The following is a 24,084-nucleotide window of genomic DNA, read 5'->3' on the forward strand; positions in this document are numbered from 1 at the left end:
GTTGCTTAACGGGCGCTGGAGATACCAAAGTTTACGACGAGCCTTATTGCAGATTATTTCAACATGCTTATGCAATTTTAAATTTGACGCTAGAGTTACACCGAGGTACTTAAACTCCGTAACATGTATTAGACCGACCCCGTCATTAGTATAAGTAAAAGAAAGGGGCTGTTTCTTGTTTGAAAAGGTCATTGCTACAGTCTTCTTTTAGTTAATAGACATTTGCCAGGTTTCACTCCAGTTACAAAACAATGAAAAAACGTTATTTAGAGCAACCTGATCATGAGCATCAGAGATGGTGTTGTAGATTACGCAGTCGTCTGCATACATTCTAAGTTTAACTTGAGTATCGCCAATGATTTCTGCTACGTCATTTATGAAAATAATGAAGAAAAGTGGCCCCAGCACCGAGCCTTGCGGCACCCCAGATGTAATCTGTACCTCTGACGACTTCGCGTGGTTATACGTAACAAACTGAGAGCGCGACCGTAAGTAATCAGCTATCCAAGCAACCAGCTTGCTGTCACCAAATATGTACGAAGTTTAACTAAAAGCTTAGCATGGCAAACCAAATCGAAGGCCTTAGAATAGTCAATAAATATGGCATCAAGCTGTCCTCGGCTGTTAAGGGAAGAAGCAATGTCGTGCGTAAATTCAAGCAACTACATAACAGTGGACTAGCCAGCACCGAAACCGTGCTGCGATTGGGAAAGAATATTGTTGGCATTTAGGTATTCCACAATGTGCTTGTGAATAATGTGCTCCAAGAGTTTAGAGCTGGTGGAAAGTAAAGATATTGGCCTATAATTCGGTATTATTTGTTTGTTTCCTGCCTTGAATGCGGGCACGACATTAGCCAGTTTCCACAGCCGGGGAACTGTTGTAGAGTCTATTGATTTTTTAAATATTATAGTCAGATAGCATGCGCACCATTCCGAGTACCTCTTTAGGAACATACTTGGAATGCTGTCGTGGCCTGGGCTTTTCGTTACATCAAGTTTTAATATGAGGTTATGTATTCCAGAGGAGGTTACATCAGGATTTGGAAGAGAGGGCAGATTGCGGCACGCGGAAAATGGGGGATTGGTGCCATTATCGGTAGAAAAAAGAGATTCGAAGAAGTTGTTGAAGGCATTGGCTATAGCTTCAGATTGGGAGCAGGATTGGTCATTAAGAATAAAGGAAGAAGGCACAGACGATGCAGGACTAATCAATCTCCAGAACCTAGATGGATTTTTTTTCATAAATGTAGGCAATCTATTATTAAAGTAAAAGCTCTTAGCCTCTTGCATTTTCGCTCTTAATTTAGACTTCAACGTGTTGAATGAAGAAGCATTGTTCTTACACTCGGAACCGCTTTGCTTACGCAGCCGCTTAATGCGACGAGTGAGCTGAATTATCTCCCTATTATACCAAGAGTGTCTTTGGTTCCGTTTAATACATCTTTGGGGCACGTACTTTGACAGGCATTCATGGACAATGTCACAAAATTTAAGGAGCAGCGTGTCTGCATTGTACAGTTCACTACAGGATTGGAAGTCATCAAAAGTTGAGGCTAAAGTGTCAAGTACGTAAGTATCGTCAGCTGCAGAAAAGTTCAAAACAGTTGTGAATGCAGGTCTTAGGCGAGGGCACATAAGTTCAAGGCAATTTCAACTGCTTTGTGGTCAGATAAGCCTTCGGTGACTTCACATTTAACTCCGTGCGATAAGAGTTGTTGGATTACAAATACAAGGTCTAATATTGGGTTTTCGTGCGTTACGAAATCCACAAGTTGAGTTAACCCAAATGAAATAACCAGGTCGATCAGGGAAGCACAAAGCGCCCTATCACGGCCAGTTGGGGTAAGTGTGCTTCAGTTAATGCATGGGAGATTGAAATCCCCAGCTAACAATAATTTGCAACCACACAACTTGTTACTAGTAAGGTACTCATTGATAGCACGAAAAATATCGTCAGAGTTCGGAGGGCGATAAATAACACCAACAACTATTACAATACCTCTGTTGTATACTTTGCACCAAATAGCCTCAATGCCAGGAAGTTCAGGCAATAAAGAAAATTTCGGGCTTGTTTTAATGAGAACTGCCACAACACCACCACGGCCAACATCTCTGTCCTTCCGAAGTAGTGCATAAGCGGGAGGCAAAATTTCGATATCAATAACAGATTCATGTAACCAAGTCTCAGTAAGACAGACAATTGATGGGTTGTGGCTTTCCACCAAACAATTGAGAGCTTCAACTTTGTTGAGTACACTCCTCGCATCTACATTGAGGACAGTTATATTCTGCTCGCAGCGTCAGTCAACACGAGCCGAAGTAGTATTAGCCGAAGCTCTATTCTTCCAGTTGCTTTTGCAGAAGCCAATTTCACGGGAGCCGAAGGCACAGAGGCTGACACCGTTGAAGGCGAACGCGCTGAAGCCTGAACAATGACATTCTTATCAGCGTCCCACATGTAACGAACACCATCGATCGTGAGTGTGTCGTGTTTAAGTCTAAATTTACAAGCATTCTTGCGCATATCTTGCGAATTCTGCCACAGGGCTCTACGTGCCATCCGTACCCGTGCAGAGTAGTCCTCGTTTATATATATATATATATATTAGTTCCCTTAAAACTTCCTGGCGTTGTTCAATATAGCAACCTTTGTTCTGAAATCCAGTAATTTAATGATTACCGGCCGAGGTTTATCTTTTCTTTCAGCTCCAAGCCTGTGGCAACGCTCTATGTCGTCACGTTTTACACCGAGTTTACCTGATACGAGTTCCAATACAGTTTTAAGCAGATCATCAGCCGACTCGGAAGGCTTCTCACGCAAGCCATCAATAACCAAATTCTTTTTACGGAGTCGATTTTCTAACTCATCGTTCTGATGATCTAGCTTGCCTACTAGTTTTTGAAGCTCACCGACGGTGTGCTCCAGTTCGCTTACACGGTTGAAGCAGCATATCAACGATGTAAAAAAGAAAAAAAGTCGCATCAAACGCCTTGGCAGAGCATGCAGATGACTTGGACCATAGGATTGATTGGGATAACGCCAAGATATTAGAAAAAGAAAGAAATTTGACGTCAAGACACCACTTGGAATCTCTCCTAATCCAAATGACAGATAACACCCTCAACCGGAATGACGGAACCCTCCCCCCATCTAAACGCGCTGCTTACATCATATTTTAAAACCATATAAACATTGTATCGCACGCCCTTGATTTCATTGTGAACAAGGCTCCCGTCAGGGGAGCCGAAACGTCTTTTCTTGTATTCATTCAGTGGTCGGTGTCCTTCGTTTTACCCTTCTTCATGATGCCTCCCGACCAGACGGGCTTCCCTCAAAACCTCGACTTCACGTGGTGCAATGTTTGCCGTAGTCGCCGCCATTTCCTCAACATTTTTTAGACAACTGTCAAAGGATGCAACCGTTTCAGATAGTCTAGCTATATCTTGGCTAATGCGGGCCTGCCCAGCCAGCAGTTGCGACAGCATTTCATTTCATTTTTTCATTTTATTACCTTAAAGGCTCCAATAAATGGAGCGTTACATAAGGGGTGGCAAGAATAAAAATACATAGTCACAATAACAGGAAGTTTTTTACATTTTCGGTGAACTTGGATGGGCACATAATGACAGCAACGTCGTTAGGAAGGCCGTTCCAGTCTGCAGCTGTGCGAAGAAAAAAAGAATTTGAAAACGTGACAGTGCGTGAGCGTGGACGGGCAACCTGTAGCTGATGGCTGGTGCGGTGAGATATGCGTGTAGGAGGAAGGATATAAGGTGGGATGCGCATATGGCTATGAAAGAATTTGTGAAATAAAGCTAGGCTGGCAATGCGACGACGGAGCGATAAGGGGGATAATGCGGATGCAGTTTTTAAGGAGGAAACGCTGATGTCAAAGGAATATGATGAGTGGATGAAACGAGCGGCGCGATTCTGTACAGATTCAAGATCATTAATTAGGTATGCCTGATAAGGATTCCAAATAGGCGATGCAAATTCTAGTTTTGACCTGACAAATGATTTGTAGGCTAACAATTTTACATGTTGAGGAGCGTGATGCAGATGGCGTTTTAAAAATCCTGAAGTCCTGTTCGCGGATGATATTAGGTTAGTAACATGAGGATTCCAGGAAAGATCGCTCGAAATTGTTACTCCTAAATAATTGTATGAATGAACTAGTTCTACCGGAACTTCAGATATTACATAAGGAAATAGGAGGGAATTACGGCGACGGTGAATGGACAAATATTTACACTTACGCGGGTTAAGTTCCATTAGCCACTCGTTACACCAGTCCTGGACTGCATTAAGATCACTTTGAAGAGAAGATTGGTCAGCGGTGGAATTAATAACACGATATATCACACAGTCATCCGCGAACATACGTATGCTAGATGTTACGTTTAATGGTAAATCATTTATGTATATTAGGAAAAGTAGCGGGCCCAGCACGGATCCTTGTGGGACGCCTGAAGTTAGAGACTGAATTAGAATTCCTATTATTAATGGTGACGAATTGTGAACGATTAGTCAAGAATTCTTCAATCCACTTTAGTATAATAGGGTCAAAATTTAAGCGGGAAAGCTTTATAAGAAGGCGTTTATGGGGCACTTTGTCAAAGGCTTTAGCAAAATCTAAAAATATTACGTCAGACTGAAGATTACAATCAAGGTTAGAGTGCAGATCGTGTAAGAAGGTGGCAAGCTGAGTCTCGCAGGAGTAACCACGGCGAAACCCGTGCTGGGCAGGATTGAAAAAGTTATTCGAGTCGAGAAATGTCATGATGTGAGTATAGATGACGTGTTCCATGATTTTTCAGGGAATACTAGTTAGAGAAATGGGACGGTAATTTAGAGGCGAGTCCTTGTTACCTGATTTGTGGACTGGAACGACCTTCCCTTGTTTCCATTCTTTGGGCAGTTGGCCTGTGAGGAGTGACTGAGTGAATAACATGCACAACAGGGATGAACATGTATCTTTGGTGTTCTGCAGAATCTTAGCGTTGATGTTGTCAATGCCAGCAGAGGATGAAAGCTTTAAGTTTTCTATTAGGGACAAAATCCCTTCTGAAGAAAATACAAGCGAAGGCATTGTCTCCTGAATAATAGCGGGGTTGGAAGAAACAACCGGATCGGTTTCATTAGTAAACGCGGATGAAAACGCTGCGTTAAAAATGTTGGCGCATTCGGATTCACAGATAGTTTCACCTGATGCATCGGTGAGGGAAATTGTGCGTCTATTCTGGGGAGTAATGACTTGCCAGAACCTACGGGGGTTAGTAGACAACATGTTTGGCAGGTCATAATGAAAGAAAGAGTGCTTGGCTTCTCGCACATTTTGTAGGTAAGTTTTTTCCGCTGCATAATACTTGTCCCAAGCGTTCTGACTAGGCCGCAACTTGGCTGAACGAAAAAGACGCTTCTTTTTGTTTTCAAGGCGTTTGAGTGAGTTTGTGAACGAAGGGTTTAGGGGGTTAGTTCTTATAATTATGCTCGGAATAAACCTGTCAACCAAACCTTCAATTTTTGTCTTAAACAAGTGCCAGTTATCGTGGATAGTTCTTTGATTAAAGTCAGACTGAAAACGGGGTAAGAATGTGCGAAGTTCATTATTTATGGCAGTATAGTTTCCTTTATCATAAAGCCGGATGGTACGTTTGCTAGTTGTCCGTGAAAATGTTTTAATGGTGAAGTCGGCTTGTATGACTTGGTGATCGCTGACGCCTGGTAGATGCGTGATGGAATGAACGTATTCCGGATTATCCGTTAATATTAGGTCGAGAATGTTAGCGCAGTCCTCAGTTACACGGGTTGGCTCCGATATAATTTGAACAAGATTAAAATTAAGGCAAACATCAAGAAATTCGTTAGCATCCCTGTTACCTGTGGTAGTTAGATTATGCCAATCAATACTCGGGAAATTGAAGTCTCCAAATAAAAGAGTACAGGTGTTTGGATGCTTCGTTTTAATTTCATTTATTGCATTATTCAGTTTTGTGGGGAAATCCGGACTGTTAGGAGGCCTGTAGCAAACGCCAATCAAAACGGACTGAGGTGAAGCGTGACATAAGACCCATAACATTTCTATGTCTGATGAAATATTAATGGTTGTACATGATAGTTCATGTCTGGTTGCAATCAGTACTCCCCCTCCCCTCCTATCTGGTCGATCCTTGCGGAAGACACGGAAATTAGGCAGGTCGGCAAGGACTTCACTATCACAGATGTCGCTGTTTAGCCACGTTTCCGTCAAGATTAGTAGGTTGCTGGCGGAAGATGAGACGATATTTGAAATAATGTCGCGTTTTGAAATGAAGCTGCGCACGTTAGAAAAAATAGCTGACAATGAAAGTGCTTGTTGTTGAACATGCTTAGAATGGCCTGTCGATTGACGGTGAGATGATTGCTATTTCACTTCTTTTACTGTTTGTGAAGCTTCATCGAATGTGTAGCGTTTCGGACCAATGTGCAAAGTTTTGAAGCGCAGGGAGAACTTATCGGATACCGATCTGGCATAGGCTACAAGATTTTTGCGAGTGTTACGGACAGAAGCGGAAAAGTCTTCGCCAATGCTGTAGTTCGTGCCTTTAAGTTTATAACCACATGATAGAATGCTTTCTTTAGTTTTGGACGATGTGAATTTTACTATGATAGGCCTAGTACGATTAGATGAGTGACGCCCGAGACGGTGAGCACGCTCTATTAAATGAGGGTCGATGTCAAAGCCTAGTTGTTGAGAGCAATGGCGAATGACGGTTTGTTCCGAGTCTGCAAAGGTTTCAGCGGGGTTAGTGTCCGGAACATTGTAAAAAATGAGATTGTTACGACGGGAGCGATTTTCTGCGTCGTCCACTCGTATTTCCAGTTTGTCGACCTTGCAGGTAAGTTCGGTTGTTAAAGTTTTCAGGGTGTCTATTTCAGAGTGGAGAGCAGAAATGGTAGTGTAGTGGGATTCCAGAGCGTCCATGCGTTTGGTTAGGTCGACCAATGTTGTGTCAGTAGTTTTCAGCTGTTGTTTAATGTCTTGTAAATCAGACAATAACGCGGTTTGCCCGGCAGTTAGTTTCTGGAGCTCGGCAAGTACTGTGGGGAAACGGTCGGGCCTGGGTTAGTTTCTACGTCACCCGACAATAGCAATAAAATACGAATAACATGCGAACATTCGGCAACAATACAGGCACAGCACTGAGGGCTCGGTAGCTGCATCAGGAAAAGGTTACTACTTTTTTTAGCGAACAGAGAAAATTTATCACCAACCTGCATCATGAAAAGCAGCGGATTAGTAGACTGCACTGTCGCGCAGCTACCGGGCCCACAGAGTGGTGGCGATGAGCGCACGCGTTTTGTAGCAGCAGCGGATGATGTTCCTGGCGATGGGGTTGTCCACTGATGATCCGAGATGCGATAGACTGATGGCAGTGATGGCACATGCAGCTCTGATGACGTTGTGGGTTGATCCGAGATGTGTTGATTGTGGTAGGGCAGGTTCGCGGAAGGCACAGATCCACATGAGGCAGACGGTGGAACGGTTAGAAGTAGGCGGACGGCGAGAGCAAACACCTGCATCATGAAAAGCAGCGGATTAGTAGACTGCACTGTCGCGCAGCTACCGGGTCCACATTTGGTCCAGGATTGGTCTCAACGTCACCGCAAAGCAACAGCAATGACATTTTTAGGCAATGCACCAATTCTTTCAAAACGACAGTACAATTCAGAGGGTCCGGCAGCAGCAGCAAACAGCGATTATCTCTGTAACATTTACAATTGTATGTTACCTGCAAGATGAAACAGACGTGCTTGAAACGGGCATTCGCCATGCCGCCACCGGACCCACTGAAGTAGTGATCCCACGGAGCTGCTCTTATAGCCTTGGCCATCCATGCTGCAAGCGCCACCTTTGTACCATGACGTGTGCGGTAGAGATAGTTGTTCAAAGGCACGCTAATGGATGGAAAATCCATCTCCGGAACAGCAGCGCATCCCTGCGCAGGCGCATATCGAACACTACTGTCGGTTTGGGCGCTGCTCGATTGCGGTAGGAACCTGTGCGGCGTGTTGGCTGCAGGATCAGGTAGCAGAACATCGGGACTACTGGTGATAGCGGCAATCTGCAAGATGAAACAGACGTGCTTGAAACGGGCGTTCACCATGCCGTCACCGGACCCACTGACGTAGTGATCCCACGGAGCTGCTCTTATAGCCTTGGGCATCCATGCTGCCAGCGCCACCTTTGTACCATGACGTGTGCGGTAGAGATAGTTGTTCAAAGGCACGCTAATGGACGGAAAATACATCTCCGGAACAGCAGCGCATCCCTGCGCAGGCGCAGATCGAACACCCCTGTCGGTTTGGGCGCTGCTCGATCGCGGTAGGAGCCTGTGCGGCGTGTCGGTTGCAGGATCTGGTAGCAGAATATCGGGACTACTGGTGATAGCGGCAATCTGCCAGATGAAACAGACGTGCTTGAAACGGGCGTTCGCCATGCCGCCACCGGACCCACTGGTATCCCTGGTTTCGCCGTCGATGACCTGATGTTTGATAAGTAAAAAATCTCAGTGCCCTCCCACTCTGTGAAGATGACCAGCAAAGCTTGGTATGTGGGCCCCTTAATGGTGAACTGCACCTCCGACGTATGTCGGCCCCGCATTGCACTGTCTTCTGGATCAGCCCACGCATGGGGAGTGCTTAATGCCTGCTTCACCTCCGCCGCAGGTCGGCCTGGCATGCCGTTACATTCGGGATCAGCCCACGTAGGGGGAGAACTGAGCGCTTGCTTCACCTCCGCTGCGGGTCAGGCCGGTATTACAATATCTTCGGGATTTTGCTCTACACGCGGACGCGATAGTGGGGAAAGTAGCCCTTAAGAGGAACCTTTAGCTCGAGATCTGGAGGTCCTATCTCAATACATGTAAAAGGAGAATTCGCTTTTCTCCACAACCACTGCATCAAATTTTACATGGTTTGTTGCACTTAAAAGAAAAACTTAAAATCTAGCGGCTGTTGGTTTAGGATTTTGGATTTAGGTCATCATTTGTTTATTCAAAATTGGCAAAAATCGAACATTTTCAGAAAACGATACCATCATGTTTACAACTCTGTCTTTCGGCAACAAAAACTGATATCACAATTCTGTACATTGCATCTAACGCAGACGAAATTGATATATTACGCATGAATCTAAAAAAAGTTAAGTGATATGGAAATACAGCTTTTCCACAACCCTTGTTCACAACGTAACGACTTCACGTAAGAGATAAATCGGCATATTGGATTTGTCCGCTTTGAATTGTCTAAAGGATGCTGGGGGGCGTGTAACCGGCGCAGCTATGCCGTTGCGTTACACGGAATTTTTTCTGCTTACGCAGGTTATCATTGGCTTTGCCGATGCACTGCTTCAAGTCGACCACAAAGGAATCGCTCTGCTACCAGAATCAACCATTCCCGACAGCGGTGAACATCTATCCAACGTTTTCATCGACGGAAAATGTGCTCCAGCTGAGTTTGACAAGTGTCCACTGCCATCCTACGAACATTGGGAGCCGCATCGACACGTATGCAGCCTACAAGAAGGCGGAACCATCAGTGTCAACTTGGGGCGTGTAACCGGCGCAGCTATGCCGTTGCGTTACACGGAATTTTTTCTGCTTACGCAGGTTATCAGTGGCTTTGCCGATGCACTGCTTCTCGTCGACCACAAAGGAATTGCTCTGCTACCAGCATCAACCATTCCCGACAGCGGTGAACTTCTATCCAACGTTTTCATCGACAGAAATTGTGCTCCAGCTGAGTTTGACAAGTGTCCACTGCCATCCTACGAACATTGGGAGCCGCATCGACACGTATGCAGCCTTCAAGAAGGCGGAACCGTCAGTGTCAACTTGGGGCGTATAACCGGCGCAGCTATGCCATTGCGTTACACGGAATTTTTTCTGCTTACGCAGGTTGGTGATTGTTTTAAGGATTTGTGTCACATATTGATCTACATGTTTTGCCGGTTCCGCCCCAGATTGTGTTTGCAAGCGCACAGTCGCGATGTGTCAGGCGTTCTGAGCGTCGACGCTTTGTCCTGTTGCGTAGTTATGCTTTTTATTTTCTCTTGTTACTTTTGTGTGGGGATGTCGAGTTGAATCCCGGGCCCGGTATGCAAGGTACATTAAACATGCTTCTGGAAGGACAGAATGAAATTAAATCAAAATTAGAAGCTATTGAAGCAAAGCAGGAGGAGGGTATGACTGCATTACATGACCTACAGAAGCGAATCGAGAGCTTAGAAGAAACTATCGAGCAGTTTGAAGGTGTTAAATCAACCTTAACCACATGCAGGAAACAATGCGAAGACAGCCAAACTGTGGTGAAGAACTTATTGAAGAAAGTAGATGATATGGAAAACAGAAGTCGACGTTCTAATTTGCTATTTTACGGAATTTCTGATACAGAGACCCACGAGGCTCCCGAGACGTCTAAAAGACACGTCATGGAAATAGTGTCTGACCTTGGTGTAGGCCCCATGCACATTGAAGTAGCACACAGACTGGGGAAACACCATGAAGGAAGGAAACGACCTATCATTGCTAAATTTGCTTCTTTGAAAGAAAAACAAAGCGTCTTAGCCAACGCGAAGAAGCTGAAAGGGAAAACTGTTAGTATATCGGAAGATTTCTCTGAGACTATACGTCGCAAAAGGAAGTTCCTGTGGGATGTTTCGAAGCTGCATAAGAGTGAAGGCACTCGTGTAAAACTGAAGTATGATGTTCTGCACCTAAATGATACAAAATATGTGTATGATGAAGGTCTAGGGCAAGTTGTTGAGAGTGCATGATACAAGCCGGTATCAGTATCTAACATTTCTTTTTTGGTTGTGAACTGCCGAAGCATCAGAAATAAGGCGGAAAATTTGGAAAACCTACTGCGCATGACAGAGCCCTCCGTGGTTCTGGGCACAGAATCATGGCTCCATTCTGATATCGGAGATAGTGAAGTTTTTCCAGCTGATTACACATGCTACAGGAAACACAGGAACAGTCATGGAGGGGGTGTCTTTATATTAGTTCATCATACTATATCTTGCTCCCATCTTGAAGTGCCAGTTGGGTCATGCGAAGCTGTCTGGTGCCGGATTAGGTTGCCAAACGGGAAAGGTTTATCTGCTTGCTCCTTCTATAGGCCCCCTGGAAGCTCGGTTGATATAATGCGAGAATTGTACAAAACAGTAGAAATGATACAAGCAGAGTGCCTTGTGATAGGAGGAGACTTCAACTTATGAGAGCTCTGTTTTAATCAACAATCTAGCTCGTGCGGAGCTGCTTCTGCTGCAGGGAAAGAATTCGTAAATATCATGCATGACATCGCATTGACCCAGATGGTGACCGAAGCAACTCGACTAACCAATACATTAGATTTAGTACTGACAAATCGACCAGCTTGGGTTTCGTCCACTTTAGTCCTGCCAGGAATCAGTGATCATGAATCAGTTTTTTGTCAAATACAGGTGTCGTATGAAAAAGCGAAATCGAGTGCAGCAAGAAAGATATATAATTACTCAAAAGCTAATACTACAGAAGTAGACTTAGCGTTAGAGGCTTACTTTCCGCTTTATGAGGCCTTGTCAGAAACTTGGAGTGTTAATGATCTGTGGCTTAGTTTCAAAAACAGAATGTTAGATTTACAGGAAAGGTTTGTTCCTTCATGGGTGCAGTCGCCAAGGTGTTGGAAGAATAAGCCGTGGTTCAATGCTGATTTACGACGCCTTCATAACAAACGCCAAAGAACGTTTAAAAGATATAAGAAGAATTGAAACCCCTTGACGAAAACAAACTTAGAGGCGGCTAACAATGCTCTACAGATGGCTGTTGCAAAAGCTAAAAAGGGCTTCCTTGACTCCTTCTCGTCAAGGTTCCAAAAGAACCCAAAGGAATTCCGGCGATACGTCAAACGCAATGGTAAAGATAATGTAGGCATTCCAACCATAGCGCACAATGGCCACATGATAGACGGCAGTCTTGAAAAAGCAAACTCCTTCAATGATTTTTTCAGTTCGGTATTTCCGCCCAGCACGACCTGTGACATCGCTTATCAGCCAGTTCAGCTTAATCCTATGGCACCCATAGAAATAGATGAAAGGGGAATTACTGCATTACTTCAGCGACTAGATGCGTCCAAAGCTGGAGGCCCTGATGGTTTGTGCAATGGCCTTTTAAAGTTGTGTGCCGAATCTGTATCTTGTTTTTAGCTCTCCTATTCAAGAAATCTTTGCTCACTAGTTCTCTTCCTATAGATTGGAAGGTTGCCTGCGTGGTCCCTATTCATAAGAGCGGGCCTCGGGAGTTGGTCTCTAATTACCGTCCTATATCCTTAATAAGTAATGTCTGTAAAACTCCAGAGCACATCCTATATACGAACATAATGAATCATCTCAATCCCTTGTTAAATCCAAATCAGCACGGCTTCCGGCAAGGGAAATCCTGTGTTACACAACTAACCGAGTTTGTTCATGAGGTTTGCGAAGCTATGGATCGTTGTAGCATCATTGACTGCATATTCATTGATTTCAAAAAGGCTTTTGACGTAGTAGATCATGGTCTCTTAGTCCACAAGTTGCGTTGTTTAAATGTGAATGAGAAGGTTGTAGAATGGATTAGGGAATATTTAAGTTTAAGGTGTCAGTATGTCACAATAAACGGAGCCAAATCAAATGCAACTTCCGTCACGTCAGGCGTCCAACAGGGGTCAGTTTTGGGACCGTTGCTTTATCTTGTGTCCATTAACGACATATCAGAGAATATTACTTCCCACATGCGACTCTTCGCTGATGACTGTGTGGTCTACAGAGAAGTGCAAAATTCACAGGATTCGCTTGCTTTGCAGGAAGACCTAAATACATTGCACCGGTGGTGCGAACAGTGGCACATGAATATAAATTTGCAAAAAACAGTGCACATGTGTATCACGAGGAAAAAGAATGTACCTAATTACGTCTATAACTTAAACGGCCACTTCTTGGAAACTGTTCTCGAATATAAGTATTTAGGTGTGTACATCACCTCAAGACTATGTTGGCATCGACATGTTGATTATGTTGCTGGGAAAGCTTGCAAAATGCTGGGTTTTTTGCGCCGTAACACGAGAATGTTTCCGCAAGACTCTAGGAATTTACTATTTAAAACGTATATTAGGTCCGCGTTGGAATATGCTTGTACTGTATGGGACCCGCCGACAAAGACTGACAGACAAAAATTAGAAAGAATCCAGAACTTAGCGGCTCGCTACGTTTCTGGGAATTATAGTAGATACATTAGTGTGTCTGGCATAAAACAGCAATTAAAATGGGAACCCCTTGAAGTAAGAAGAAGAAAGCTAAGGCTTAATTTTTTTCATAACATATATTACGGTGAGATTGCTATTTCTAGGGAGAAGTACATTTTTCATCCACACTAGAGATCCGAGCGGGTTGATCATAATCATAAAGTGCGTGAATTCAGGTCAAGAACCGATATGTTCAAGATGTCGTTTTTTCCTCACACTGTTCGAGAATGGAATGCTTTATTTTCATTTCTTGTTAATATTACTGACACTGAAGTGTTTGCATTGTCATTGTGACTGCCATTGTAATATTTTTTTTCGTTTGTAATGTAAGGTAATGCCACTGTGGCGCTGTGGGTAAATAAATAAATAAATAAAAAGTTTACAGAACCGCGATATCAGATATTGATGCGGAGTTAATAATTTGTAAACTTCGTGCTTTTGTATTTTTCGCACTTTCGAATTTCTGAAAATCTTTTGCCAGAATTCAAGCCCTAAATAGAAATTCCCCCTCCAATAGTCACTAGAATTTACCTTTCTCTCCCGAATCCAGCAATTTTCATTAAAGTCGACCCAGGGGTTATCTCAGAAAAGCGTTTCGGCGTTTTGCATCTATTTGAATAGGCCGCGTCGGAGTTGGGCGCGAGTTAAAGCTTACTCTTAACGACTTCGGTGTAAAAAAAGGAATGAAAGATAAAAAAACGCCTCAGCCGTCAATATCGCCGCCTCAGATTTCGTCGTGATGCCACCGCCACCATCGGCACGGCTCCTTGGGCAGCTACCAAGCTGTTCACTTTCATTATCCTCCTTCCCTCGGCGGCAGAGCATTGTCTTGATGCCAGCGATCCGCTAAATCTGCACCATCATTCCGTTATGCATCGCTACTGCGACCAAGGAAGCTTTCGGCAGCACACGTTCACTGCCGTATTTACACCAAAACTTTAAAATGCTTGCCTTCGAGAAAGCAGCATGAACAAAAATGGAACGCGACTATGTGGCCATGGGGAACATGTTCACGGGGCCATACTATGGATGACAGCATCACAAAAGGCTAGATGTGGCCAGGTTGACTTTACAGGCTTGGAAGGAATGACTGACGGGCTAGTTGCTTCATTATCACATAAAGAACAGCGTTTAAAGTTAGCGCAGTGTGCGTGTGGTTCCTGCTTTGTGTCCCGCCGTGAAGTGTTGCTCTTTCTGTGACTTCACAGATGTCCTTTTTCCGCGTCAGTCGTGTCTTCCAAGAGTGTTTACTTGGAATATTTTTGTTCGCATGGCTCTTACAGAAGCACGTTTAGTCGAATTTTTTTCGCTTGGCTGCATAATGTCGAGGACAGGCTCCAAACTGCTCATTTTCTTTAGCCACGTAAGAACCATTACTGAAAATGTAATAAACGTAGCTTTGTCAATTACGCAAACAACTTCTCAACTTACTCCGCATCTAGAGCTTACCAATCTGAACACTCGAATAATAATATGATGTTAACATTGTTTGCATCGTTTCAATAGTGTTGTTTCGTGCAGTTAAAAGCAGCCGGCATATTGATGGTGCTGTACACGTCTTATAAAGTAAGTGTGAAAGCTTGGATAGGTTATCTTGGCACAAATCAACTTCATGAGCTTAAGCACATGGCCCAACCTTGCACGTCTGTCTTTACAACCGATTCTTATACATTATACAAGAAGCACCTCAGTGCTACGGTACATTCCACAAAGTGCGAGAACATTGTGCGCGCTCCCGATTAGGTTTCTGAGCGCTGGTGGCATCACGCTGGGTTTCCTGGCATAATAAGGAATGAAAACAGCTTTCTGGAGGAAAGCATTGGGCACACTTTCAGTACTTTGTAACATATGGATCAGCACGGATATGTACGTTAGAACGAAAAGTAATGAAACATTAAGGTGAGGGTTTGGCTGGATGTATTTTAGCTGTCTAATGATAAGAGCTAAAGAAAAAATACTGTGATTTTGTGACAATTATTGCTGACAAGAAATATGAGCTCCGACACAGTATCCGTGGTGGAACTGGCCCCTAGACTACAGGGCTACATTGAACCACGGTATGCTGGTTTGATAAATACCAGTAATTGGAAAGTGGTTCGCTCTTGAATTTCCTCTATGGCGGCGCCGCTGTGCAGTCTTGGGGGCCGTTTTGAAACCACAAGTACCATCTTTCAGATAATATTGAAAGCAACTGTATTGTTTTATGGGGGCGCGGGGGGCTTTTTTTAGCGTCTAACCACAGTTACAAAGTTATCAGTTAGCTCAAGATGCGCCTGCATGTGTTTCTAATATCCAGTATGTTGTCACGGATTCAATAGCGAAAGAGCGTTATCTTATCAGATTGCGCGCGTGAAGCGAATACTGGCGCACATTCTCCATCACATTTGACCACCCGAGATTGCGCTGCAATGAACCGATGACGAACCGATGCCTTCGTCCGTAGATCGCAATCAGAGGAAGCACTTTGCGCGCAGCCACGTAATACGTTATGTTTGGGTGTTATTTTCTTTTCCAGCGCAAGCTCATCTTATAATTAGCAACATTCGTGACTGACTCTTTTGGAAGTGTTTTGTTCTTGACATTACTACAACGTGAGAGTATAGAGGTGCTCCATCTTCATTGAGTTAATACTGAGAAAAGGACTAGGCCTTTTATTGCGTCTACGTTTACACATTTACCGCACCAATTCATTTTTCATAATTTGCTTTTTAATTTAGGGGGCTGTAAAGCACAGCAACCTTTTATTAACAGGATGTTTTAAAAAGATATAAAATTTAGATGCTTATTAGTCGGCTTTCACCTCATGGTAACGAATTTCAATAAACGTATACTTATGATAATTAAAAGCGTATCTGTTTGACAACGTTTCCTCTGAGTTTCCCTTTGCAAGGTGGTACAGACTTGCAGGTGGTTCGTATCGGGGACCGCAGACATATGTCCAACCGCCAAACAAAGGGTTATTCCGAATGTTTCATTTGAGGAAGGCGTGTTACCCTCCTATCTTTTATTCCCGTTCGCAAACACAAATAAGACGAAAGTGCTGCGTGAAGAGCGTCGTTAGTCCAAGTCAAGGAGCTACCGTAACTCACCTTGCCTATATCGCTATCATTTAGGCTTAGATAAGAAATATATATTTTTTAAATCGACGCATCACGAATCCAAAAAATGGCTGTGGCTTAGCTAAGGTTAAGCCCAGGATGCGAAGCATACTAGCCTTTATCTTAGTTGTTGAACCACTGTTTAGCCTGGTGAACTGCTGCTGCTTGGCTATATAGGGTTCGGCTAGACGAAGAAACAACTCATGCGTTACTCTGCTTCGCCTTCAAGAGTGGAACGCGACAGCGTTCCCGTCGACCCGCCAAGGGGTGTAAGACAATGGGCTACGGCGCAGCGACTACGCGCCCCGCATTGGACGCGGTGAGCGTCGAGCAACGCAGCGTTCGGCGCGGCAACGAAATGTGCGCCTGAGCAAGCGACGCACGCCTGAGTCTTAGAAACAGCTCGTTTCTAAGGCAACACCGCATTCACTAGAGGCGCTTTTGTACCGCTTTGAAGCATCGTACTCGTGGCTCAGTGGTAGCGTCTCCGTCTCGCACTCCGGAGACCCTGGTTCGACTCCCACCCAGCCCATCTTGCAAGAGTTGAGCCAAAGCCACCTAGAAAATCAGTCTCTGTAGCACGCCGCAACCTTCGCTTCTCATTCCAACGAGCAGCTCTGTCTCCAGGAGTCATCTGACCTCGTGAGTGTCTAGCAGAGGCGAGCGCAGCTGCTTATATACCGCCGCGGCGCCGCGAGCGAGTTGGAGCCCCGTTTCTCCTCTGTCGTGACGTCACGGTGTCACGTGGTATTGAAGGCGACACCGCCGCGCCTGAGGAGCTGGGTTGAGTTCTCGTAATATGCTTCGCATAAAAGAGCTGCCCGCGACCAGCCCAGCTAGGTTTCTTTCATTTCGTACTTCGTCGTAGGGGCTAATAGTAGCTTACGAAGCAGAGCACTGAGTGTGGATATGTCAGAGGAGGTGTTCTATATACTGTCTCGCCACCCACAGAAAATTGCCCGCCGTGCTACTGGCCATTTCTAGAAAATTGTATATGTGACGCACAGCCATTTGCAACATAGCAACTGTGTTTTGCGATGTGATAGTCCAGGTGAGAGACAGGGTGGTTATGGAGACACGCTATTTTCTGCAGTAACTTAGGAATGCATGAATGAATGCCTTCATTTATTGAGAAAAAGGAGGAGCAAGATGTCACATATAAGAGGGAAGATAAAATAACATGGTAGACGAAGAAAGGTTTCAAGAAGACGACGAGGATGGCGTTGAGAATGACGTGGATTAACCGAAGACGAAAGAAGATAAAGGAGAAGTTCTCAGTGAGGTGAGAAGAGATGATTGGTGGAGAAGAGAAGAAGACGAAGAGAAGGATTACGTGGACTAACAAGACGGCTATAAAAGGGCGAGGAAGGGCGAGTCACGGGGGGGGAGAAGAAAGCAGCGGAGACTCGGCGGGTGAGGGACGGTTCGACCGGAAGAGAGCGATGCCAGCTACTGCTCCGGCGTGCTAGTGTTCTACGGCTTTGCACCGCAGACTTCCTGCCGTTCCTGAGCGCGTTCCGGGAAGTCCACGGAGGATGCCACCACCTGCTACGGACAGGGGTGTCTCTACCGCTGTTGCCACCCTTCCGGGTGGTGCCCCAACGCCAACGTCATCGGCCACACCACCACGGGCGCTTGGACCGGGAGCGTGTACGACGCAACCAACGACGCCTCCAGCGACGCCAGCCCTAGAACGTCGAACGCCACTCCGACGCCGGCTACGGGACCCACACCACGCCACGCTCGCACCAAACCAGACGTGACCACGAACGCCAACCACTCTGAATAGAACGCTAGTGGCAGTGTTGCCAGTTCGTGTGTACTGATAGTTTTTGTATATTGTGTGTTAGTTTTGTTAAGTTTGTGTGCTGCTGTTCATGTCGCGTGGGTTGTATTAAATGTGCATCTGTGTGGGTACGCCTGTCGCCTAGTTCATTCTTTCAGCCAGAGTGTTCCCCGGAGGAGATCCGTGACAAAGACAAGTGGCGATCCTGCCAGGATTCATTTCCTTGTTTCTTTTTGCTTTGTCTCAGATCTTTCCGATCTCTCGACGGCAGAAAGTATGGATTTGGAGAAAACGCTAGAACTTGCGCTCAAGCTAGGGCTAAGCAAGGAAGAGGCGATGCGTCTCTGGGACGAGAGGAAAGAAGAAGCAAAGAGGCAGAGAGAGGAAAGGGCGCAAGCACGCGCAGACGCTAGCGAGGCAGAGAAGCTAGAGGCTAGAAGAGCTCGTGAGGCAGAAGAGCGAGAGGCTAGAAGTGCTCGCGAGGCAGATGAGCGAGAGGCTACAAGAGCTCGCGAGGCAGAAGAGCAGGAGAAAAGAAGGATAGAACGTGAGAAGCAGTTCCTTTTGTGGAAACAGGCGCATATTGCAGGAGGATATTAGGGGATCATGGACGATGATCAGCGTTCATTAGTGGGTGCCGAATCTCCTAGACCGGCCAGGGTTTGTCGAAGAAACTCAAGGGCTCCTTTTGATGACAAAAGAGATGATTTGGACGCGTATCCGCCACGATTGGAGCGGATAGCTCTGGGGCAAGACCAAGCTGCATGCGTTGTCCACTGTCGGGCAGAACTTGTCACCCCATCAGAAGTTCCACCGCGGAAAGGAGAGCAAACCCCGCTAATAAATGATGTGGTGAGTGGAGCACTCGAGTCAAAAGAAGCAATGCCGTTGGTGGTTGGGCAAATAGGGGACCGTCCTGTATTGGAGCTTAGAGACAGTGGAGCCAACACAGTTTTCGTTAGGAGAAGCCTGGTAAAGGACGAGGAGCTTATAGGGGAAACGTCGACTCTCACTCACGCAGATAGCGCAGTAGCGTACCTTCCTGAAGCCATAATTCTAGTGTCCACACCATATTATGCTCGACAGGAAGTGGCAAAATGCGTAGAGCAACCCATCTACGACCTCATCGTAGGAAACATTACGGGTGAAAGAAGTATCGATGACCCCGATCCCGAGTGGAGGATGCTCGACTTTGAAGAACACCCAAAGGAGGAAAGGCCCATGACAGCTCAGGCGAGTGGTGGGGATGGGGCAGTTAGTGTCTCCTCGGCAGTGGAGACAAGAGCTCAAGTGACAGGGAGAGCAGCGCAACGTTTGGAAAGAAGGAAAGAGGGTAAGGAGAAGAAGTCCAAAGACAAGAAGCGCGCGAGCAAAGACAAGTCCCAAGACAAGAAGAGCAAGAGCAAAGACAAGATAAACAAATGCAAGGATAGTGGAGAGAAGAAGAAAAAGAGGGGTTTCTGTCCCTGGCTAAGCAGCAAAAGCAGCAAGAGCGGCAAGAGCATCAAAGAGAAAGGGGGAGTCAAGCGCAAGTCCAAGAAGGCCAAGAAAGGCTCCTCTAAGGAAGGCAGCTCGAGATCCAGAAGCAAGAAGGCTGGCAAGGCGAAGTCCAGCAAGGGGAAGACTGACAAAGTCAATAAGGAGAACTCAAGCAAGGAGCGGACCTCCAAGGAGAAGCACCGCAAAAAAAAGGAGCAACAAGAAGAAACACAGCAAGGAGAAGTAAAGTAAAGCAACAAAGCATGGAGAAACACAACAAGGATAAGCGTGGAAGCAAAGAAAAGCGTAGCAAGGACAAGCGGAGTAAGGAGTCCAGTAAGTCCAGTCCAGTTGGGCCTTACAAGAATACTCATTTCAGGGGGAATATATTAAAGGCAAGGATAACGTTGGAGCGGACTTCATGAGTAGAGCCAACTGAACAGCTCTAGCTATCTCTGGGCGGTATTTTGTTGTTGCTGCTATGTATGTATTTGAGGGATGTATCGTGTTGTTGGTGTTGTTGTGATTGTTATGTGATTATACAAAGGAGTGTGTTTTGGACATTAACATGTTTCTTAAGGACACCGTGTGGACAATTGCATTGCTCTGAAAACGCAGTTTAGGTGTGGACATTAACATGTTTAGAACACCGTATGGACAACGGCAGTGATGTGTTAGTGGTGTGCCTTTGGTGTGTGCTGGTCATCTGCATTGTGCTGTTTGGTGTGCTGGGGCCAGAATCGCCACAGAAGATAGTCGGCTGGCTGGACGGCTTGAAGAGAAGGACGACTTGAGCAGTTTGTCAGGGAAAAACTCTTGAGAGAGGGGGCCCTTGTCACATATAAGAGGGAAGATAAAATAACATGGTAGACGAAGGAAGGTTTCAAGACGACGACGAGGATGGCGTTAAGAATGACGTGGATTAACCGAAGACGAATGAAGATAATGAAGTTCTCAGTGAGGTGACAAGAGATGATTGCTGGAGAAGAAAAGAAGACGAAGAGAAGGATTACGTGGACTAACAAGAAGGCTATAAAAGGGCGAGGAAGGGCGAGTCACGGGGGGAGAAGAAAGCAGCGGAGACTCGGCGGGTCACGGGGGGAGAACTCGACCGGAGACTCGACTGGAAGAGAGCGATGCCGGCTACAGCTCCGGTGTGCTCGTGTTCTACGGCTTTGCACCGCAGACTTCCTGCTGTTCCTGAGCCCGTTCCGGGAAGTCCACGGAGGACGCTACCACCTGCTACGGCCAGGGGTGTCTCTACCGCTGTTGCCACCCTTTCGGGTGGTGCCCCAACGCCAACGTCATCGGCCACACCTCCACGGGCGCTTGGACCGGGAGCGTGTACGACGCAACCAACGACGCCTCCAGCGACGCCAGCCCTAGAACGTCGAACGCCACTCCGACGCCGGCTACGGGACCCACACCACGCCACGCTCGCACCAAACCAGACGTGACCACGAACGCCAACCACTCTGAATAGAACGCTAGTGGCAGTGTTGCCAGTTCGTGTGTACTGATAGTTTTTGTATCTTGTGTCTTAGTTTTGTGAAATTTGTGTGCTGATGTTCGTGTCGCGTGGGTTGTATTAAATGTGCATCTGTGTGGGTACACCTGTCACCTAGTCCATTCTTTCGGCCAGAGTGTTCCCCGGAGGAGATCCGTGACACAAGAATCCGTGGAAGCACGTCTCAGCAGATTGGAAAAGAAGCGGGGGACAAAGAGGAAAAGCTGGGGCCCGGGTGACAGGCGAACTCGCAGCTAGGGGCGAGAGAAAATAAGGAAGACTTGGCGAAACCAGTTGAATTCCAGTGTAGATGTGTGATGTGCCGAGTAAATGATTGGAGTCGCCGCCCAGCATCCGTCCTTTGCGGCAGTATAAGCTCCCGCCGTTCTTGGTAACAAACTTTTACTGAAAACCAATCTTCGCAATTACTTATTCATCAGCCATGCCTAACCACGTATTCCTTAGTGGCAGGATCTCTGGATTACAACTACGCTGTCCGGACAAGTTATGACCATAACGTGAAGCTTGCGGTTACGGATGCCATACTCGTGACTCTTACTATACTACTACTATGCTTTGCGAATTCTATAAACATGGGTTACTGCAAAAGTTAGTGAACATGCAGACATTTTAGAACCGCGTTTTTTGTCTTACATACGCTCAACGCAAGCACCATTGCAGCATGTTACTGTGCGCGTCCCTTCAAGGCAGAGACGCGAACGTAAACATAAGAACGAGTTAGAAGACAGGGTCTTGGGCCTCGTGCGAAACATATCCAAGCCAACAATATGTTAACAATGATGCCATCGTTTCTATGCAAAGAGGTTATGTGTTTTAACTTCTGGAGTGACAGTCCAATCCGCCACCTACTGGAGCGCGTGAAGCCGCCGGAGGCCACATTGTTAGAGGAAAAGGAGCGCGGCCACAGTACGCGTGGCTGCGGTATACGCGCGAAGCAATCTGTGCTTGCGGTTCTGTGATGAAAAAATAAAATGAAACCCCTTTAGCAAGTATATCAGTCCGCCACTGTGTGTCGCTGTTGTCAAAAATAAAATGTCATGGTGGTGGGTGCCTTGTGTTCTGTGTACAATATGGTGCGAGGACTGAAAAACAGTCGTTTTCTGTTTTCTTCATTCAGTAACTTGCCGCGTGCATCGGCACTGTGATGCCCTTTCGTCGATACGTGTTGCCGGCCTGTATTGGCACAACGACTTGAACTCGAAATATAGTATCCTTATGCCATTTCTTTAAAAAATCACTATTTGTGTAAATGAACGTTTTTGGTTTAATCCTAGAAAACAAGAAAAAATATTCAACGGTAGCTCTCACTTTTCTCCGGCATTCCAGTTATAGCTAGAGAGAGTCGGTGAAAGCAAATTTACAATAAAGCTAAGACGACCCACAATCTGCACGCAGCCGCAAGCCTACATGCGCTCCAATGAGAATAACCTGCCAAAGTTAGGGTCATGTGTCAGCTGGCGGCTCAAGCAATCTTTAGTTTTTTTTCGTTTCTGCATCCGTTCTGCCTGCGTCTGCGGCAAAAACGTGAAGTGGGAAGGCCGATAAACAGATATTGGTGGAGGCAGGTGGTAGCGTAATGGTTAGCATGCCCATCTCCCAAATGCAAGAGGGTGCATTTGGGAGATGGGCTTGAATCCCGGTGGTTTATTTGCGAAGACAGCTTTCTGTGCTCTCTGGTGACTGCGAAGCTCAGAATGAGGCGGCAGCCTGATGACAACAGTCGCCGTCAACGTAACAGAATAAGCGGGCGTGCAAGGTCAGACCTAAAGCCGAAAGCACATTCAGAGGAAATACACTATGCTCTTGTCGACAAAAAAAAAAAACGTGATGAGTAACGAGCGGTGTTGTTGAGTGAGACTGTAGACTGATAATGCCACCATAGACAAGACTACGCTCCAATCCCGGTGCTCAGTGGAAATATCCATCGACAGCGTGTCAACTAGCGTGTAATTGATACTTCAATAAGGTCGTTGCCTGTTTGTGTTATGTCTAGCAGGAGCGTGTAGTGTAAGAGATGACACTGGAGAGAACGCGGTGAGCGAAGTCCACGAAAAGTAATTGAGGATAGCCATATTGAACGTCGACGCCATGTTGAATAAAGCCTGCGACTTCAGTTGCTCAGGCGCCAAAAAGGCTTGAGTGGTAGCATACCGCAGGGCGTATTTGGTAACCACAGCGATAAACACACACTTTGCGGAAGTAAACAGAGGAAAGGGAAGTAGTGAGTTGGCCGCCCTTTTCGAGCTTTGGCATAGTTTGAAAAATGAATGTGGCAAAGTGTGACGCAAAAAATTGTATATGTAAGCCCTAATGAATCAGCGTGGTCATACTAGCGCGACTCGCCATGGTGACCTGCCACCCGGACAGCATGAAGTTGCAGCGATGAGAGTTTTGGTTGGGTACTTGAGAATAAAGACGAGCACATCAGAGACGTCCGACGGACATTTCTAGGGTACAAGAGCACATCGCGCTCCCCCCCCCCCCCAGAAAAAAAAACAATAAATAAATAAATCACGAATATAAGCTTACGAATAGGGACATCATAAGATCGAGCACTACGGCGCTTGTTGATCTTGTTTAGGATTACGTCAGCATTTCATTCAGTGTTTATTTCTGAGAAAATGAGATGAAGTTCCGTTTATTTGCATCACAATGCCAGGCGTAATCAGGCAAACATTGACAGCATTTCATTAGAGAGTGCCTGTCTACTCTGTGGAGATTACGTATGACAATGACAACAAACACAGAAAGCATTGCTTACATCGATTCGCACATACATGGGATCCGCATAATTTTTTTACGGTCAATATAAATGCTTAAGAATGACACTCATTAACGGAATATTTCCATTTCACAGCGAGAAAAAGTGGCTGTAATATCTACAGTAGACT

General features: G+C 45.8%; 2 protein-coding genes across 5 annotated transcripts in view; both read right to left on the minus strand.

Moving 5' to 3' along the window:
• The window catches only part of LOC139060636 (uncharacterized), a 36,892-nt gene extending 28,409 nt beyond the window's left edge, over positions 1-8,483 (minus strand). The window contains exons 1-2 of the mRNA XM_070539838.1: positions 7,776-8,483; positions 7,258-7,560 (exon numbers count right to left, since the gene is read on the minus strand). Of these exons, the coding sequence (XP_070395939.1) occupies positions 7,258-7,560; positions 7,776-8,483 (1,011 nt within the window). The remainder of the gene's footprint in view (positions 1-7,257; positions 7,561-7,775) is intronic.
• LOC135908158 (cholinesterase-like) overlaps positions 1-24,084 on the minus strand; it is an 828,064-nt gene that overhangs the window by 253,479 nt on the left and 550,501 nt on the right. The window lies entirely within an intron of this gene.

The sequence above is a fragment of the Dermacentor albipictus genome, chromosome 1, assembly GCF_038994185.2.
Source record: "Dermacentor albipictus isolate Rhodes 1998 colony chromosome 1, USDA_Dalb.pri_finalv2, whole genome shotgun sequence".
Classification (NCBI taxonomy): domain Eukaryota; kingdom Metazoa; phylum Arthropoda; class Arachnida; order Ixodida; family Ixodidae; genus Dermacentor; species Dermacentor albipictus.